Here is a 21,513-nt window from a genome sequence, read left to right on the forward strand (position 1 = left end):
TACTGGATTTCTGCGTAATGTTATTGTTGTATCTAAACTCATGTACCAAAGATGTTGTGTATGATAAGTGTGGAATTTGTTACATTTGGATAATGTTGGCCAAACATCTGGATAAACACAATACTATGTAATGATCCTGAAAGACTGCTAACCTTTTCTGGGCAAGGCAGCGGATTAATTATGTGGTTGTCCTGTGTGTTCCAGTAACAGCATTATTTGATGCTGCACACCTGTTCAGATGTTAGCACTGTGAAGAAACAGTACTGGTGTTCTGTTACTATTAGCATTTAGGTATGTTCCTAAGCAGAAAATCAGAACTCAGCTACACGTAGCATGTTGTTCTTGCAGATTAGGCAGAGAATATCAAAGCTTTTGTTTGCCATACTCTGCATGTGTCCTTTGATGACCCCAGTGTTTAGTCCTTATTTCAGAACTGGAACAAGGAGAAAACCAGTCCAAGGAAACTGGAAGCTTGTTGGGGTGCCTCAATTTGGAACGTGCTGTCATGTCACTGCCCGTTTTCCTGTCCTGTGGTCTCTTGACAGTAGCCAGAGAGTACGAGAGTGAAACATGAACTTGTCTGCTGCAGTGGTAGCGGCTCCCTCTAACCCACATTTATTACCTCTAAAAATACAAAGTGGTTTTCTAAAAAGAGCCTGGCTCCTGTTCTGTCCAACTACGTCAGGTGAATTTGCAACACCATGGGTTATGACTCACTGACAAAACAGTTTTCCTCTGAATATTTCAACTCCAACTGAACCCCTCAGTTTGTAGTGGCTGAACCCTGTGCCTTCATCTCTTTCCATATATGTACTGGCCAAACATCCATGGATCTGTGATGTGTTAGCAGTATGCAAATCAAATGGCGGTCACTTGAGGTCAGCAGGCTCCTTGGTGGTGTTGGTTAGGCTGCATGCAATAGCATGTGGCATGACTTTGACCACTGGTCTGAAAAAAAGGAACTGCGGTCATTATTTTCTTTTCATGCCACTGATGTCTTTGAATGTTGCCCCCTGCATAATTTACACAAGGTTAAATGCTATTAAGTTCAGCATCTGTAGAGTTGCTGAAGAGGAGCTGCCCTTACCTATCCTTACACAACCACTGGTAAGACCAACAGTGGTGTTTCAGCTTCTGTTTTGTTGTGTGCTTGAGTTCTGGTCTGCTGCCATGAAGCCCAGTTATGTCACCCATTAAATGTCTTGACATCTTTTTCATATTGGAGGCTGGGGGGCTGTTTTTTCCTTCTTTCTGTCATGTATCTTTTAAGGAGACGTTTAATCTGAAAAAATGCAGCCTGGCTATGTCTTTAGTGATATTTATATTCAGCAGTGTTTCTCATTTACATAAAGCCTAGCTAATCAGCTTTCACAACAACAGTGAGGTAATGTCTCGGCAGGTCTTTCAGTGAAGCACAATTAAAACATGTCCAATCCTATAAGAGGCAACCAATCGATAAAGTCTAGGAATGGCAGAACTTTTATGGAGAGTGTTTTGGCAAGGACTGGCAACTTTTTATTTGTTTTTTTTTAAAGATTGCCCTTTTTAAATGCACAGCTGGCCTCATAGTAGTAGTTTAATGGTAACCTTAATAATGGAGGAAGTGAAGCTGATAAGCCTCCACAGGCACATGTTTCTCTGTGCGGCAGTACATGTGAGAATACTTTTATAGCTCAGTCACTTCCATGTTGTGTGAACGTACTGTAAATCACTCAAACCACATTTTGGGAACTGTTGACTGTGTATGTTCAATTCAATTTCCAGTTTTAATCTCAGCTGTTCGTCTGGATGCCTTGGAGATTTATGGAGGTAGTCATCGTAGGACAGTCTCATTTGAGCCCTTAGTCTCAGTGACACAGCACACTAACTCTCAGATCATCGAGTGTGTGGTTGACAGGGGAGGGGCATGTCTCGAGGTAAGCAAAGGCCCTTGGACGTATTTATTTTTCTCCTGTGAGCCTTTTGACCAAACTCTTCTCGTCAATCTTGTGCTGTCAAAGAGGGCCAGAGGTGGGAGCTTCCATCTCTCTCTCTCACAGGGGCCACTGTGTGCATGGGGACCCCAGGGTCAGGCCCTGGATGCTCCTTTGGTTAGTGTTGTGAAATCTCCACTGTACATGGAGGGAGAGGTGGTGGGAGTTGTCATGTCTGTCTACTCCCACAATGCCAAAGAGACAGCAGTCTTCTTTATTGCCTTCTTAGTCATGTACACCTGGTCTTGTAATAATTTTATAAGGGGGTGAATAAATAACGATCATCCAACTCATAGCAGCTTCATCGGTACTCCAGTTCTTCCACCTTTCACTGAAAGATCAGTTGACAGCATGGAGGATTGACAGCTGAAGGGCAGATTTCACCTTCTACAAAAATCTTTACATGTAGCTTCAGGGAAGGTGGGTGTGGGGTGGAGGCAGCAAGAGATGAAGAGAGCAAGAGAGAGAATAGAATGACCTCATCAAACCAGGTTTTTACATGTGTTCCCCCATCTGACACGCGTGTGTTTCTGATCTTACCGTTTTTCTGGGAGAGGAGAATGTTTCCTGTTTGAGCAGACTGGCGGGTTCACCAAGGAGTCGGGGGGGTCGGGTTGCTCAGCCAACGTCTGGTTCTGTTGAAGCAGATTCCCCACATCTCCATCAAACAGCAGCTCTGTTTTGGCACGGCTCTGAAAATTGACCCTGGTGGTCACTTATGTCTGGGGGTGTGCGGAAGAATTGAGGCCGAAACGCTCTCTGCTGCTCTCTTGTTCGCCTTCAGTTTGAAAAAAAGAAAAAAGGTAATGGTTGTATCTCAGAGCAATCAGCGCTAGTCTGAGGTAAATGCTTGTTCATTTTGCTTCAGATAAAATCAAATTTTCAATAGGGATATTTGTAGCGTTGAATGAAGCCAAAATATTGGACTTTTGCCAGATCATCTTCAGTGTTAATATATGTTTATTCTCTCATTTGTTTGTATCTGCTTCTCCCCACTGAGGTATACTTTTTAATGGCATGCCCAAGCACACCTGGAGAATGTATGCACAGATGTGCAACAGTTCATGTACACTCGTGCGTGTGTTTTCTTTCCTGTCAGAGTCTTTGATTGAACAGAGTAGCAGTATGTTGAACAGGGTCATCCCCTGACATGAGCAGTAAGCAATCTTGTGTTGATGTTCTTCCACCTGAAATGTGATATAGTAGATGGGAGAAAGTGAGTGTGTCTGTGTGTCTGCCCTGCCTTGTCCAGACTGGTTCCTGTCTTGCTAATAAAAGAGATCTCTTTTTAGTTTTGGATACTGATCTCTCCACACAAGTTTAAAGATCTCATTCACGGTTCACACTGCATTTGCCCCTTAATGTCTCACAGCAGGCCCTCAGTCCCAGGCTGTGATTCATGGAGTGACAGGTCTGCCTCTGGCCGCCATAAGGGCCCAATCAGACAGGGTCCACACACACACAGACGCTGCAGACAAAAACATGTTACACCGGTGCTTAGATACATACATCTCACACTCCTGTTTTCCTCCACATCTTTTTCTTCAAGTAGACATGAAAGCTCCATATGACATGATTACATTAAATCACACAAATCCAGCGTCCTGTGGTCTCAATTCTTTGTCGATGCCCATTCCTTTTTTACTTTTTGGTGGAACGTGGTTAAACATTTTGTTCCTCTCATATCAACTGACAATCTGGAAGTGTTTCATAAACCAGACCTGTTTGTGACATGTAGTGGGGTTTAATGCTTCATCAAATGAAGACAGCTGTAATGCCCATGAGACTTTTCCTGCAGAGTTAGAAAGACACAAGCGTTTATTCCAAGAGTATTCATTTTAAGGTTGGCAGAACGTGCTGTGATTCCAAATGCAGAATCGTAATCCTCGCCCCATCTTCCCCATCCGCATTAGTTTTTTTTTTTTTTTTTTTTTTTTTTTTTTTAAATTGATTAATTGTATTGTTTGTTTTGCTTTAGTGTTTCCGGGCACTGTGCTGTAAAGGACCCCCACCGCCAAGACCGGAGTATGATGTGGTGTGCATTGGCCTGACAGGTGCTGGAAAGACCAGCCTGCTCTCACGCCTCTGTAGTGAGGGCAGTGACGGCATCGTTCCTACAACAGGTACGTGCACAAAACATATGGATCAAAAGAGAAAGAGGGTATTTTTTTAGACTAAAAATAAGTGTCCTTAAGTAGAAGCACGTACCCTCCACAGATATACACATCTCTCTTCCCTCTCATTTGTTCTTCCAAGTGTTCCAAGCTTCTGAAATGCTTTCATGTTTCAAGAACAAGTTGTCCTCCAGATTAGAATAGATTATAGATAATATTATCCAGGTATTACTGCTCACCAATAGGGGGAAGCATGTCTTCAGCATGTCTTTGAAACTCCCAGTGCTCATGCCAGAAACATTGCTGTATCTCACTAGCCAATACTCAGCTTCTTTCTACTAGTCAAGTGGGAGGCTGGTGTTAAGTATGTCCAGAAGAGGAGGCTTTAGGATCAGTATATCATTCTCCTGGTAGTCAACGCCGTGCTTTCCATATACGCAATACAATCCCTGCAGGACATTGACATTCCTCCTTCTTCCCCTGGCTTTGTCAGCAGTCAGCTTTGAGCTGTTGCAGAAATCCCATTTTAGGTTCGGTCATTGTGCGCTTTCACCAGTAGAAGCTAAATATAAAATGATTCCCAAATGTGCTGCCTGTGACCATTAATGTGTATGTCTCTGTGGCAGGCTGAAGTGGTTCAAGGGAGTGAACACCTGTCTGCGCCTGCTGCTGAGTAGACCTTGATAGAAAAACTGTGTTGATTGCTTACCTTAGCAGAGAATTATTTTAGTGAACTTCTCAGAAATAAGATTTAGCTGTCAGCACTTTCTGCATCTGCCAACATCTACAGAGGGAAGATCATGAAGAACAATGCGGGGGAAGTCTCTTGTGGGCCCCTCCCCCACTTCTTACTTCATGATTTTGCACTGTTGTAATGTGCTTAAAACTCACATTCAACAGTTAATTCAGATGTTAAGAAAATGTAAAGAAAATCAGAATCTGTTGTGTCCCCCATTTCTCTTTCCAGGAAAGGAATTTCTATCAAGACAATTTTGCATAATTTGAGCAACATTAAATCTCTTCCTTGAGTGGGTTTCTTTACAATTTTCCTCTGTATGCAACCGCAGAAACAAACCACATAATTCATGGTAGCGCTTTAGACATTAGTTCAGTCCTCCCCTAACTCCAGCATAGAACAAAACACTTTTCTGTTTAGCTTTTCTTGTTTGTCTGTTTTGCTGACCCGGACCACACAAAGCGTTATTTTCTTTCGTTTTTACAACACAAATATGTTAACAGTTCTCTTTGCGTTCACCAGCTGGTAGTTTGGAAAAGGTATACCAAATACCCTTGGGAGACTAAGTGGACTTTTAAGCCAGATTTTTTTTTTTTTGCCATTTTCTCACTATTAAAAAGCAATTCAGCCAACATTCCTTAAAGCTGACTCTTTCTCCCAACATGTGCCGTCCACAAATAGACACACACACACTCAATTTCTTCATGTCATTACAATGATGGATTTTCATTTTTCTCCTCTCAGGTTTCAGCATCAAAGCAGTGCCATTTCCAAATGCCATCTTGAATGTAAAAGAACTCGGAGGTAAGAAATACGTGTCCGGCCTCAATAAAGCTTTCATTTGATTTGACAACTTCCTCTTTTACCACGTGAATCTGTCCCAGGTGAAATAAAGTGGTGCATCAATGACACTTTCTTGTGGGCCAGCACAAGTGTTAACAGATTCATTTGTTGCATCCACACTTCAGCTTCAGTGGGTATGTGAATGTGGTTTTGGATTGGAAAACTGCATTAAAAACAGTGCAAAAAACCACCTTTTTAAATTTGCAGTGGACAATTTATTTGAAAGCAGTTGCAGTTAGAGAATACTGAGTAGCTGTTTCTTTGCAGCTTAGCATATTAGGATTCATATGTTAAAAAAAAAAAAAAGTTATAGTGGTTTAAATTATTTCTGCACATCATTTGTGAATTCGCTGCCTCCAATTTTCACCACCAAATCATTCTTTCTCCAAGATGTGGGGTGTTTTGCTCCTCGATTAACAAGGCAGCTGCTTGGCTCAAAATCACAAATGTGCAGATTTGCACTGTTGAAAAACATCTTTAATGTTTTTTTCTTACCATGTCTTTTCCTTTCCTCAAAACTTGTTCTGATATTATCTTGTCTCTCAACATTAACTGTTTACACAAATAGCTATGTACGCTAAGGATGCAAAAGCATGTTTGTTTTCACCTGCTTTTTGAAGTGGCTGTACAATCTGCACCCTGTTATTCCTGGAAATCTACAGCACTCGAGGAAGCCATTTAATAAGCACAGATGAGGGATCTTGAGGTGGAGATGCGTAAACAGACCAAATGCAGTGGAAGGCCTGCAGTTCTCAAAGGGAGCCTTAAGAGAGGGATAAATCAGTGCTATCCCTTCACCTACAAGCAACTTAGTGACACAAGAAAATTTATTGTTTTGTTGAGAGTTAAAATAATTTATGTTGTTTTTTCTGCACACTATGGGGACATGACAGGTGCAGTGCATATTTCGAAGGCTCACCCAACCTAGCCTCCTGAAAAGATGAAAAACATACACACACACTCTAACACACACACAAAGAGGCACCGGGGGACCACCAACGAGGGTGCTACCAAATTTGGACAGAGCACATTAAGGGGTTTTCAAAAGAGGTTTTTCTGGATTGGGTCAAAGCCAGTCTGATGGGACATCATTGTGGTTGGAAAAACACTGGTCCCACGGATGACACGTTTGATTTAGAGAAGTTAGTATAGGCTGCCACCACAGCAAAGGATGATGAAATCTGTTCTCTTTTTCTCTTTGCCCCCCTGCCTGGACCCTTACTACCCCGCTCCTTTTCTTGTAAATACGCAGAGCACAAGAATTTGAACGATTTATGGTGCCATCCGTTCTGGATGAGTTGGAGAGGGCGAAAACAAGCACATGATGTTTTGACGCCTTTAGTGACTACTTTTTATGTGGAGTGCAGTATCAAATTTAGGTTTCTGTCTGAGGTGAGTTGTTGACATGCAGCCCTTTTGTTTGGCTGAGTGAAGGCATACGCTTCTTGTTCCAAATGTAAATGACGTAAATGTGGAGTCGAGAGAGTTGGTTCGCTTGCATAATGTTCCATTGGTCAGTTTTCATAACATGCATTTTCTGATTAAAACCCCCCTTTCCCCCTTGCCCCTTTCCGCACAGTTTGTAGCTTACTCAACACTTCCCATTTCTGTCACTTTTCTTTTTTTCTCCAATTTCCCTATGGTTTTAAAACAAGCAAACATGCCTGGTTTAGTTTTATGTTATTTTGCACTGCATCAATGATGCAGAAAAATGATACAAGATGTGACGCACAGACATCAGTATTCCTGACCCCAAAAACCTTGTTTTACACAATACCTTTGTGGCTTGTTCTCTTCACTCAGCCTTGACTAAGGCAAGGGAAGAAGCTTGTTGAGGAGCATGAAGAAGTGAAGCACTTCCCCTGTATTTCCTTCCTCTCCCACCGGAAAGTCCACAGAATGTCAGTGAGGTATTTTCCCTTTACAGCATGAAATGTAAAGCAAGTCTTATGCAGGTGACCTTAAGTTCCGGAGGTTGTAAAGGACATTTAAAGTACAAACGAGTGACCCTTACATGGCTCTTGGACTTGGTTTAGTAGCCAGTTCTGTCATTAAAATGTTGTGGGCTATGAACCCATGTAAGTGCAGTTGACTCACAACTCTAACTTGTATTGTTGCTAAGCGGGGTAATGCATTTTTAACTCGCTCTGCCTTGAGTGCACTGGGCCAGATTGTTGTAAGTGCAAGCAGTCCTTTAAACCAGAGGCACAAAACAGCTTATGTGCAGGCAACCCTGATGTATGATGCCTGTAACGATTCAGACTGGGCTATAGGTTTGTCTCACTCATGCATTTGTCATTGAGGTCCCTGCCATCTTGTTTTCATTTGTTCTCTTTCCCATCCTCAGCTCTGGTTTCTGTCTCTGTTTTCTTCCTTCCCATCCCTTTTTCTCTTTACCATTGCTTCTGGATTTTGCCGTTAGGTAATGCATCTTTGTCTTTCTTTTCCTCTCTTTCAGTCTCCACTCCCTCCCTAACAGACAGGACTTTCTTGTCTTGTCATTTAGAGTGTTTACGTGCATGTAAATAACTTAATTATTGTAAGCAAGGAAACCATTAATGGGAGTAAAGCATTAAGAAAAACCTGGGCAATACAGCTAGATTTTTCCTGGAGAAACCTGATTTCTTGGTCATGTTTATGGATAACAGATTTTCTAACTAGGTTTTTACACATGTGCATGATATTTTTTCAAACAGGGAAAGCAATACTGTGACAGCTGTGACATAATTAAATCCAAAGTCTGACTGAATCTTTAACTGAAATAAATAAGTTTAAATAAGCTGGTTTCTACAGCTGAACAGCAGACTATTTGTAACATTCAAACACGTGCACCCTTAAAGACAAACTGTGTGGTCTCCCTACAGAGTCTGTCTTCCCTCAGAGAGAGAAAAAAAACTGAGGCTACAGCATCATATAAGACTAATGCACTTAAAATATGTCATCCTTGGAAAATCATCTTGTGTTCAGTCATTGCCACTTATCAAAAATACTGACACAGTGATGCGGTGTCACTTGTGTGGCACCTTGTATTACCTTCTCAAGAGTAATTTGAGAAAAACCCAGAGAAAATTGTGCATTTCCATTCTAAGATGCCCAGCATGAAGAGTTAAATACCTGCCATTTAATCAGTGGGCAGTAACACTTGAGCAAAACCTGTAGCATTGTAAAACGAAAGCTCTTTGTACTCATTCGAATAAAATGTAATAAAGCCTTTCATTAGGTTGACATTGAGAATTTTTGCATCTGGTGATCTTTAGTCTGGTACCAGGTATGAGGATTGGGTGGGAAGGGCACCTCCGGGGACACAAGGAGGAATCTATTAAGTGTGTGTGCAAGTGTGTGAATGTGTGCGTATATGTCTGGACAGTGACATGACGTCAAGTCTAGACGGGCCATTTCACAGTGTGCATTCATGCCACGCAATGACAGCTGATGAAGAAGTGGTCCTAATAATCACCACTCGTTCCTGTTGTTCTTTAGTGTTGTGGCTGTGGTAAAGAGTCGAGGCATTTGATTTGAAGTAGAGTGGTAGATATTTGCACATGCAGTGTTCTGGTTTAAACACAACTTGTGACCAGGTTTTCCTATACTTTCCTATATCCAGTGTACCGGAAATTAGACAATTGATAGTAAAAAAAATGTTTGCCTCAGTGTGTCAATTTAAAGGATCACATGGTTTTATTTGTAGATGAGCATGTTAACATACGTGTGACACATCTGCCAAGTGTGATAGATTTGTGTGAATTTGAACTTGTCACTGCATCTTATCATCTCTTATTAGTCCATCAAGTACACATACAGAGAGCGTGAGGGAAGACCAGCAAAATGCAAGAACATCACAGACCGTTTACCCATTGTCTGTGACCACCAACAGACAAAGGAAGTATGCGAGTACATCTCAGAGCAAAACCACTACATTTTAGTCATCACAAACCAATGTGGTTCTTATTTCTGTCAACCAAGACCACAGTGTGTGTTACTTTGCCCAGCAGGGAAGCTTTTCCTTTGCACAGGAAAAGACGTGACCAAAACTGAAATAATTTGTAAATTGTCATTTAGGTTTAAAGCAGATGCTGGCAGTCGCAGACTGTTTTGATTTCGGAGTTCTGAGGACGGTAGTGTAACTGATCTCTATTTGAGGCCTCATTCAAGGATATTACTCTGTTTGATGTTGGGTTTTTTTGTTGATGCTGGTTGAATGGTGTGTTACAGACACCATAAGGGAAAGCCCATTAATATCTTGAAAGTGCCAGACCAACTCCAACTAACATTCTGTTTTGATGTTGCATTTGCAATGTGCAAGGTCAAGTGTGCAAGAACAAGGAAGAAATATCCATGTGCACTTGATATTTTTGTTCATATAGGGCCATACACATGGCTATATTCTGGGTAAAGTGTAATATAAATAGCAAGGGTGTGGTGATTAATTATTACTCTTTAAACCAGGCACATTGCTTGTCTATTACTATAAACAGCTGTGCCAGTCACAGTGTTGCATGATGAAAATTGCTCACCCAATGAAGAGGAGGGGTCCAAACTGGCAACACACACACATATAGTATACAGTCAAATTATTTACATATAGTAACATAAATTATTTTTTCCAAATATTCAGATGTGCTGGATTTCTGGAAACCAGCTTTGCCAACCGTGTGCATAAATGAGAGTGGACTTGTGTGTGTTTCGGGCTAGGCCTCACAGAGGAACTGTTTACTTAAAAACAGACACTGCTAAGACTGCAGGTGGATGGGTGTATCAACAGCTGAAGTGTTTTCCACCTCACTCAAGCTCCAGTCCCAGCTCATTCCTCAATGAAGTAAGCAAACTTTATTACTAGAGGCCTCCCTCACTGGTCCCAGCTCTCCCTCCCATCACTGTATTGTAGCTGTTTTGTTCAGGGAAAGAACAGTCTGCTTTTCGTTAGGGAGACTTCAAAGAGGGTTGCTTTCAGTGCTTCAACTTTCAAGAGTGAAAAAAGACCTGATTAGCAGCAACATGTTTGTATTTTGCTCAAGGTAAGAGCTGGCAAAAGTGTGAGCTATAGTAGAAAGAAGTAGAAAAAATATAAGAAAATATAAGAAAGAGGTGTTCAAGCTGACTATGAATCTGAAAAAGTACCTGCATCAATACCCAACAAGAAACAGAACAAGTTTCAACAGTAGCCTAATTTAGACCAAATAGAAATATAGGGTAATAGATTTCAACTATGTTGACTCACTTCTGAAATGTAGACCATCACAAACTGTTTGAATTAGCAGATGAATTCAGAAACACCAGCCATCAAACACAACTGAAAGTGAATCTGAATTCAACTACAAGGCTATCTGCTTTTTTTTTTTTTTTTTGCTAATTTTTGCTGTGTAAATGTTTACCGGCATTTTCCTCTGAGTTTGATTTATTAACTCAGTTACACTTTGGTGACAAAAAAAAAAAAGTAACATGATCACTGGAACGTTGTTGCCCCTTGTGTTTGTGTAGCAGTGTGTGCAGATGTCTGCTTTTCCCATTCTCTTCTCTACATGCATTTTTGGCAACATGACTTCCACTGAAACTTAAAATGTGCTGTTCTCCATATTTTCATTACATGCTTAATTTCTTTTCTCAGATAGTGTCCCTGAACCCTAAATTGTCAATCCCTCAAATAAATCAAACTTCGCCTAAACAGATGTAATCCAATACACCACAACAGGAGAGTGTCACTTTTTAATATTGTGAGTTGAAACATAATACTTCTTATTCTTATTCTTTTCTTATCATGAAGTAAATGAGTTTCAGTATGTACTGCTGTTCTTGTATTTCATCATTTTAGGAACATTCAACTATTAGGGCAGCAGTCCGTAGTGATTGTTTTCATTATTGACTAATCTTTCGATCAGTTCTTTTTTTTTGTGATGGATTAACTATGGTAATCATAATCATCCTAAGGTGGCACCTTAAAATAACTTGTTTTAAGAGGCCACCTTCATCTTAAGTTGCTTGTTTTTTCCAAGCAATCATCCAAAACCCAAAAATGACAAAGAAAATCACAGAATCCTTAGAAGTGAAAACCCGTTTGTCATTTTTGATTGAATAATAACTTTAACAATTAATCGATTATTGAAATAGTAGCCACCTCATTTTCTGTTGATCTGTTACTTTACTAATTGTTTGTTACAGCTTCAAGCTTTACTTAACATGAATTCGAATCACAAAGTATTTGAAATTTCACTGTCAGTGATTGACTTCACTGACAACAGAAAAAGAATCATAAGAAATGTTTTATGAACAGGGAGAGTTGGCTGCATCTGTAATGAGTGGTACCCTAGTAAGCGTTTCACGTAACAGTGGCCTGTAGCAGTTGGCTGTGCCTATGCAATGAATCATCAAATGTCTACGAAGCATAGTGCATCTACATACAATACAGTCATTAACATTCATGTCTCCCAGACCTCAAACCAGGCAGAAATACATTCATATATTTTATGCTGTACATTGAATAAGTAATTACATCTGTTTCAGCCTCATCTGCTACTTAAGGTTGAAAACTCTTGCTTGGTTGAATGTGAGTAGGAGGGAAGGGTTGGCTGGGCAAGTTATTTACCTCAGATCAGATTTCTGTTTGATCCCAGGGTGAGTTATTTTGATGTAACAGACTGACATCACATACTTTTTGAAATGATAGCATGGATCAATATTTTCTTAAATAGAGGACATAAAACAAAACATTTATAGCTACAAAAAATATGTTTTGCAGCGTTCAAGTCACACTTGAACACACACTGCTTTACCTACACGTTAAACCAGCAGCTAAATGTATCAAGTCCAGGCAAGTAAAGAGGATGCTGAAAGCTATTCTGGGAAGTGCAAGTTGTAACTTAAGTTCGAAGCAGACACGAGACGATTAGGGAACATGAATACATTTAAACTGTGTGATTGCAAATCTTGAAAGTATCCAGTGTTCTTCCCTCAGATGAGAAGATCGGACTATACTGTATGATATTTTACAGGACAAGGAGTTAATTCATACTTCTCTGTTTATTTGTTCACATAATTTCCCAACCTTAGTTCAGTGAGGTAGTTCATTATGCTTGAGCCATTTATTATTTCATTCATATAGTCAAAACCAATACAGTGAATGAATGAAGCAGTACGTCTTCCAACCGATGAGTTAGGGTCAGTAAAGAGACATGACTTTCACTGACATGCCTTCTTACCTTGTACCTTTTTTCATTACAAGCTATAGAGGATACAAATGTATAAAACAGAGAAGACAAGTAGAAAGGAAGAGAGGGGGAAAAAAGCAAAGGAATGGTACACCTATTTGATTAATGATGTGTAGTAGGACTGCCAGCATCCCCCAAGAATCATGACATCATGTTTGGAAATCCTCCTGTTAGACCAATAGATGGCAGAAGTTGCCAACAAGATCCAATGAGACGTGACGGACATTCCACCATTTCCAGGCAAAGATGAGAGAAACTTCCTAGTCAATCTCTCAAGTGCCACTTTGTCTGATAGCTTTCCACTCCAGTGAGAGGTGTGAGTAGAAAGAGTGGGGGAGGAAAGAAGAAAGGGAGGGAGAGCAAGAGGGAAGGAAGGTAAATGTCACTGAGAGCACTTCGTGATGTTTAAACATTTGCCAGCCTTACAGTTCGTCACTTCTTGGCAAATACCTTACTATGAGCAACAATAACAAAACAACAGTTCACAAGATTGCAAAGGAAGTAACCTCACCAGACGGAGGAGGATAATTTTAACCAGAGAAAGTACATCCTCTAAAATAAAATGCATGTACTTGCGTATGCAGTGTTATAGGACCCTTTGTAGTTGTGTGTATACAGTGTTGACAAGTTTGGTGAGCATGTAGAACAAACACTTAAAACAATTTAATGGAAAACATGTTGTGAAAAGGAAAGCATGAATCAGAGTTAATGAAATGTGATCAAAGTGTAAGAGCAGAGGACAAGAGAAGTGTTGTTTTTTAACTTTAGCAAATATAAATCTGAAATTACAACACCCTATATTTTAGTGTATTTGAGAAATGAAAGGGACTTTTTGCGGTAACATTCAGATCTACTGCAGGAATTACAAAAAGCACCTTGCATTAAATGGCTGGAATTGTAACTAATTTTACTATATATTGTGAAACTGTGTCACTACCTCTGTACAGAAAGTGACAGCCCACTTTAAATCTGTCTTTGGAGTTTCAAAACTCACATCCTGTTGGCTTGCCAGTTTGTAGTTTCCCTATAAAGCGAGATCAGTGACCATGGTGAACTTGTGTTCAGTCAGTTACATTCAATCAATTTCGATTGTTACAAGATGTCCCAATGCTAAAGGAGCATGAGTAACATAGAGGATATGACTAGCATCTCATGGTTTGGGGTGTTGAGTGAGTATGTCAGCATCAATGAAGGGAGGGCGACAGCAGCAGCTGTCATCGGGCAGTCATTCCTGACCTTTTTTTTTTTTTTTTTAATCTTTTTAAAATTAATTTCTCTAATTTTTCCATGGACTGAAAAGCAGTGTAATGAAAATTTGCCATAGATGCTCTCTGCTGGGTAAGACGAAAGCTTGTAAATATCCTTATAATAATGTGAGCATTTCTAGATTCTGAGTACTGCAGGTGTCCAGTGTGCAGACAAGACATTAAGCCAGAGTTCATGTTGCAGCTCCATTACATAAGACTGATTCTTTTTCATGAGTTTGGGATTGAGAGGATTGTTTTTTGAGGGACTCATGTTTACTCATGTAAGATTGTAAAGGGAATTTATTGTTCTGAAATTAGCCTGTCGGGAAAGGTCCCAGTCAGTGAACTAGACCCATTAAGCTCTAGTAATCACTTGATAATGTTTTAGTGGTTGGTGCTGGGTCAGCACCAACCACTACAAAGTAGGTGCCCTTACAATCGAGACAGTGTATAGGAATAATAATAGAATAGGATGTTTTTAAACACTTCACTATAGTTTTTTTTCCCTCTTCAAAAGCATCACTTACACTGTCATAAAGGGAAAGTATGGATCGGTAGTTGAAGCAGAGGGAGGTAGTGGTCAAAGGGATATGACTGACTCATTTTGTGAGCATGTAGGTCTCTTCCTCAAATTACTTACACTAACAAATAAAGTTGCTGTGAATAAACCATTGTGAGCACACATTCTTGCTCCAAATGAGCACACAAAAAAGGAACCATATGTTGTTCACAGTGAACTCAGTGTCAGGGTAGCCTTGAAAATAAGCCCCGACTCCATTTGAATAATCCACTGAGTATGTGTATTTACTTTAAAATTACTCCTGTGTCTTAACAATGAGTCGAGGAGCTGCTGAGAAATGTGCCATGAAAAGCAGTGGTTTGAACTTCATACCGCAAAACCAACAAGGGGGAATTACTGTGTGACTACTGACTTTTAAAATTGAATGTAACATGGTTATATTTCTTCAAATATATTTCCAAACATTACAGCGCTGTTAGCTTGGATTTTTTTTTTCAATATCTGCTTACCTGGAAAATATCTGGATGATCTTGGTAGCTGAAAATCAGATTCAAGGGACTGTGATGTGACACCAAACTTCAATGTGTTAATTTCTCAAGGTACAATAGACATGAAGAAAAAGAGAAAAGGCTTCTCTCTACATAAAATTGTGCTTAATTGGTTGGGATTATGCTTTTTAATGTAATTACTTCACATACTTTGCTTAAAATAGTCCAGAATGGAATGGAATTTTATTTATGCAGTTTCTAATATATAATAGTGTATTCTGAACCCTGATTTATTGCTAAAAACATTCTTCTAGTCAACATTCTTCTACAGGAGCTATTGGCATTTCTGTTTTCAAACGGTTTTCATATGACAGCATCAACATCAGTTCTGACAGTGACTCCTCCTAGATGTTGACAGCTTGAATGGCATCACATCTGTCTACAGGTGCTGACAACATCAAGAAATATTGGAGTCGTTACTACCAGGGGTCACAGGGTGTAGTCTTTGTATTGGACAGCGCGTCGGCTGATGAGGACCTCGAAGCAGCTCGGAACGAGCTCCATTCGGCCCTGCAGCACCCACAGCTCTGCACACTGCCTTTCCTCATCCTTGCCAACCACCAGGACAAGCCTGCTGCAAGGACGCCAAACCAGGTAATGTAGCCTGTTTACTGTGCTATTGTTCCTTTATTACATCCTATGCATCACTAACTTCAATTAAGTTAATTAGTTTTGCATTTATCACTTGTACAGACACATACCAGTAGATTGTAAGTATATACATACATATGTGTAAGTATACACATACATATGGGTCATTCATTGTTTGAGAGTCTAAGCAGGTGGTTTCAGAGCTGCCTCTAACTACTGTGTGCATCATAATGACTTTTAGAATTTTGTCAGTGTCTTAATTTAAAAGCTAATTTAATTCTACCTGTCTAATAAATTCACTACTTTCTAGTGGTGGGTGGCATGTATGCCTCTGTGAACCTGGGAACGGTGTTGTTGGAGGTGGTGCCTCAGGTCACGTCTCCCAAGGCAAATTGGTCCCTGATGAGGGGCCATACTAAGAGCGATCAAAAGATCTCGATAAATTGGTGTTTAGGGAAAAGAGAAACCTTATCCAAAAAAAGGAAACCGAGGCCTCCTCCTGCAGCCAGGCCTTGAACAAGAGCTGGCAGGCAAGTCCCAACTGGGCGTAGGAAGGCTCTGCTCCAATGAATAACATGGGGCTAATGCCATGTGGGTCAACCCTTCAAAGGTCAGGTGTAGGAGTCGAGTGCTTTGCCAGCTGGAGGATGGGCCAAGGCATGCTGGGCACTGGTTGGAGACGCTATAGTTTTGCACAGCGATTTCAAGATTCTCTTGGGTGATAATGGAGAAGCCATGCGAGGGCTGACTGGGCAGAATGCCCCTTCTAATGTGAACCTCAGAGCAACCTCAATAGCCCACGACTAGCACACAAGTGCTAGTCGTGGGCTATTGAACACTGTATTTGAGCATAAGGTACTAAGTGCTGTTTATTGAACAACAGCTGTTGGTGACTTGGCTCAAGTGACGGTAAAAGCCATTGGTTTTGCAGAAGTTACTAAATTCAAATGAGAGTGTGAACTAGGAATGTCTTAAATCCCCAACTCTTACCTTTGGTAGTATTATTTTAGCATCTCAGTGGATGTTGGGGGACGTGATATCCAAGTGTTCCATGGTCAAAGCCTCCATTGCTGATATGTCTTCTTTGTGTTTTGGCCGAAGGGCTTTTAGTGCCTGTCATGGCAGTTGTCTGATAACCTGCTAGTGGACACCATCGTTGAAAGACAAGTAACTTTTTCAGGCTTGGTTTTCCCTAGGGAATTTTGAATCTGGAGTTCATAAGGATTGTAGCTTCTGTTGCTGTAGAGGCAAAAACCTGAGTCTGGAAGGAGTTTGGAGAGTTCATGGAGAGAGACTTTTGGTTGGCCTCTACAAGGTTCTGGCAAACCGTCTGATGACTGATGAGGAATAGGGGCTTCTCAGCAGGGGAGGAGGACTGCTTACCTCGACTGGGGATATCACTGGGCAGTGTGGGAGGAACATGTTGAGAAACTTATGATCTCGACTTTTCAAGCCCTCTGTGGAGTGTGCAGAGTTTTAAGTCAAAGGGCTCTAAATGTTGTTGGGCTGTCTTGGTTGAAACATCTCTTCAGTGTTGCGAAACACTTCAGTTATTGAGATATTACACTGCTTATCCTCTTGTGGAAATTTTAAGCCAAGATGCTGGAAACAAGGCTTCAACCAAATGCTGAACATTGAATAATAGATACAAGAGTATTAATGCAAATTCCACCCTGATTGTGAAACAGTGCACCAGTTTTTTACACTTCACTGAGGAAAGAATGAGGTGGAAGAAGTGCACTTCTCTTGCAGGGTGTCTTGGCTCACCTTCAGGGAGACGATTAAGAAGGTTAAACATCCAGAGGGCACTTGCAGGAACCATTGCTCCTTCAAACTGTAAGGAGTGCATTAAGCTGGATTGGGGATCTCAGTAGGATGCCCTCTGTGTAGACCTCGACCTGAGAGAAGACTCAATAGGCAAGCCTATGCCAGAGGAATTTCATATTCCACCTGACCTGGAAACACCTCAGGACCTGGATGACATTATGGGCTGCTGCCATGTTGTCCCAACATAATTGTTTAATTCTTTTGTAATCAAATATTTGCCACAGTATTATCAACAAGCAATTTTAGCAACAGTGAAAATGTGAATATTTGATAAAAAAATATCTGACATCATCTGGCCATCATCAATGAGAATTCTGATTTTTTTTTTTTTTTTTTAATATAGCTCACTTTTTAGCAAGTCATTCATCTGTTTCCAAGATGCTTGCTTTTTATCCTTGTCAGTAAATGGTCCATGAAACGGCTTGTGGGCTCTGGAACACAGAGTCTGCCTGTATGTTTTTTCCCCTTATTAAACACATAGATTCTATTGTTATTTGCTCTTTGGCAGGTCAGGGTTTGGTATTTAATTTCTCAAGAGCTTAAAATGTAATTTATTGTTATTTGTCAGTTATCCTTTATGCCCCTAGATTATCTTATCTGAGTTCAGTTCTCACTCTTGTCCATATTTTTGGCTGCGTTGTCTTGTTGTTCTTCTAATCATCTCTGTATATTGACAGAGTAGGAGCTAATGTACTGGCCAGCAATGGCCAACCCAGAACCCCATGAGTACAAAAATTTTGTTCTTGTGTTTTTTTGGGGTTTTTTTTAAATAAGAGTTTGCCACTTCACAAACAAGCAGGCTGTAATAGTTAGAAGATAGTAGAAATGTCATGTAGTAGTCATGGAGTAGTAGGTCATGTCACCACCTCCCCTCAGGACAGAATTAATCACTGCTTGTGGAGGCAGGGATAAAATACAGCACAACTAGGGTTGTCTGTCTGTTCCACCTCTCTCTTTCTGTGTTTCCCTCTCTCTCTCTGTTTTCCTCCTTGCTGGCCATGCTCTACCACTACAACATCGCTCACAGAGGGAGTCTCTTGTAGTAGGATGTTATGGCTAGCATTCCCTGTGCAGTACTCACTCACGTTTCAAAAACATGGAACCTCACTTTCCTGCGTACTCACAAAATCACCCACAAGCATTCATCATCTTCAGAGGTCTCTTTAATTTTTCTCAAGTGTAACTAAGATGCATCTCTGCAGAAAGGACCATCTGCAGTTAGGGATGAGAATTAACAAGATTTGACTGATAACAATGTCATCAATTCTGAATATCGGTCTGATTCTTTATCAAGTCCCTTAATGATTCCTGATCAATTTTCTGTGTGGGAAAAAAAGAAGGTCCACACATGTTTTCAGCGTCAGTGCAACTGTTATATTATCTCTGAGTCTGAACATAGGCTGTGGGCTGAGAGCTAGCCATGGTAACAGTGTGGCTTATTCTAAAATGGATGAAATGAGAGAATATTTATACAGCATTCATTTTCATCTAGGTTTTCTTAGTCAAAGAAAAAATCTGGTAAGCCTGCCAGGTGTGGCGCTAATGTGTTTTTTTGAAATTATAACATAGGATATCTACCCTTGATGTTCTGCTTGGTTGGGAAGCAGTGTTACTCGTGCATAAAGTGTTAAATATATGGCTTTCCTGGAATTTAAGCCCATATTGCGTAGAAAAATGTTTCAGTATATTGCTGTTGTTTCCACCCTTAGTTGATATTGCATGGTTTCCCACAGTATGAAAATTTGCTTGCGGTGGTGGGTGGCACAGCATGTGGGCAATCCTACCTGGGCGGGCTGCACAAGTGGAGCCTGGGAATGGGAAACGCTTCATCTTTCGTTCTGAAATGAACCCTTATTTTGAACTGTTTCATCCTCTCCACCTTGTATTCTTCTTGTTGCAAGTTTCCAGAAGAAGAGACACAGGAGTTTGACATTATTTTTTCGTTATTTACGAAAACATGGCAGCATTGATAAAAAAGAATTGATAAGCTTGGAGGCATACGATTCAGATGGTCTGGACAGTTTGGAACTAGTTCTCGATTCCCATCCCTATCCCTATCCCTGGCCTAGACAGGTGGTGTCGCTACTCTTCAGTGATGTGAACTCTGCAGTGGGAAATGATAGAGAGACACATTCTATACCTATAGTGTGTTCTGGCCCAAACTGAACGCATCTGATGCAACCTATGACTCCACCTGAATCAGTTTAACTTAGTTTAGCTAATTAGTATGGATTGGTTGAACTTGAACACAAGGCGCTATAGTCATGGAAACCCACTAATCTTATTGATATTTTAAATGGCAGCTTCTGGCTTTAAGCCCGACAACACTGGTCTCTTTGTTGGCCCTCATAACGTAGCCAATTAATCCAGTCTGTGAACTGCCCACACTTTTCTACTGGTCTTAGCGTGATGTGTCCTCTGCCATATTTGACCCATCATTGCATCAGTCTCTGAAAGTATCGACTTTTCTGAACTGTTTGCAAACACTGAGGACACGTGAGACTGGCTTATGGGGACAGAGGGATGAGATGGACATCGCCTAAAGGCCTTTTTTGCAACGTGTTGGGAGGGCACTTTAGTTCACAATGAATGAGTTAATTAGGGTGGCTGAGGAAACTGATGTTATTATTGATGCAGTTGTTTTCATACTGTGTCGACTTCTATCAGCTAAACAGAAGTGAGCATATGGAAAGTTATGTCCCTGTCAGTGTTTTGTATTAATTTGTCTGCACTGTTACAGTCTTTCTGCCTCAGTCATACATGCACTTACATTAAACAGATTGTGGTAGTTTCTTATTTCCAGTTGTTATGGAGCTGAGATCACTTTCTTCATCATGACAGAAAAGGGTAAAACCCACATTTATACATCCTGTTTAGTCTATTTATGATGAGCTTGTGAACACTTTGAAATCTGCTGTCAGGGATGAAAACATTTTAGATTAATAAATTTCACTGACAGTCTATTAAGACCCTGCCGCTGTCATATCCCTGAACTGAATTGCGGTTACAAAAGACATACTCTTATTTGGCATGGTGTGTGTATCTGAGTGTGTGTATTTTTGCAGTACGTTTGTGTGTTTGAAATTTCATGGTCATTATGAGTGTTACCATGCCCGTGTGTGCATATTATCATCTGACTCATGGTTGTGTCACTGAAGGAGCTTAGTGTTAAGTGACTCATGAGTAATCTTTGCTAAGATGAAACAAAATTTTAAGACCAACTATGAAAGAAATCATCGACTCCACCTCTTCTCTTACACTTTGTTTCTTTAACTCTGTACCATATATCAAATAATATCCCTTTCTTGTTCTGATTAATGACAGTCTAGCTTCAGGTAATAAAAAAAATAAAATAGGAAAAGAGGAGGAAATAGTAAGCCCACTCAACCACTGGAGAGTGCAAGAGGGCAAACCCTCTACATGTTAACCAAACATTTGCTCAACATCTGTGGGGGTCTCTTCCTGGAGTTTATTTTCAGTTCTCCCCAGGTTCCCATGCTATTGCTTTTACTTCACTTTAGGGGAGCTTTCACCTCAGTTATGGGACTTTGCATCTTGGAAACATACTGTACATTATAAATAAATTAAGCTATATGTCCCTGTGATAAAACATTGTCTATACAGCATACTGATGCAAATGTAAAACATGTATAGACATCATCATTGAAAGTGATGCTAAAAGGCTCGAAGTGGCTTTGTGTGTTACCACAGAGTACTGTGATGATGGTATATCTAAATGGTCGCAGAGAGCACCCTGTGAATATTTCAAATAATCAGGAAGAAAATTTTAATTTCTAAACTTTTTGTTACTCCAGTACACATTAAACCCCTAACTTCACTATGGTTTGTCTCCAGGAAGTTTGGGAATATTTATGTCTTCATATTACTTATTGATAAAGGTTGTCAAAATGC

At 40.4% G+C, this 21,513-nt stretch overlaps 1 protein-coding gene across 1 annotated transcript in view; it reads left to right on the forward strand.

The window, feature by feature from the left end:
- LOC121184243 (ADP-ribosylation factor-like protein 15) overlaps positions 1-21,513 on the forward strand; it is a 98,095-nt gene that overhangs the window by 33,877 nt on the left and 42,705 nt on the right. Inside the window, exons 2-4 of the mRNA XM_041041800.1 lie at positions 3,952-4,096; positions 5,568-5,627; positions 15,569-15,777. Coding sequence (XP_040897734.1) covers positions 3,952-4,096; positions 5,568-5,627; positions 15,569-15,777 — 414 coding nt within the window. The remainder of the gene's footprint in view (positions 1-3,951; positions 4,097-5,567; positions 5,628-15,568; positions 15,778-21,513) is intronic.

Source organism: Toxotes jaculatrix, chromosome 7 (genome assembly GCF_017976425.1).
Source record: "Toxotes jaculatrix isolate fToxJac2 chromosome 7, fToxJac2.pri, whole genome shotgun sequence".
In the NCBI taxonomy this organism is placed as follows: Eukaryota; Metazoa; Chordata; class Actinopteri; family Toxotidae; genus Toxotes; species Toxotes jaculatrix.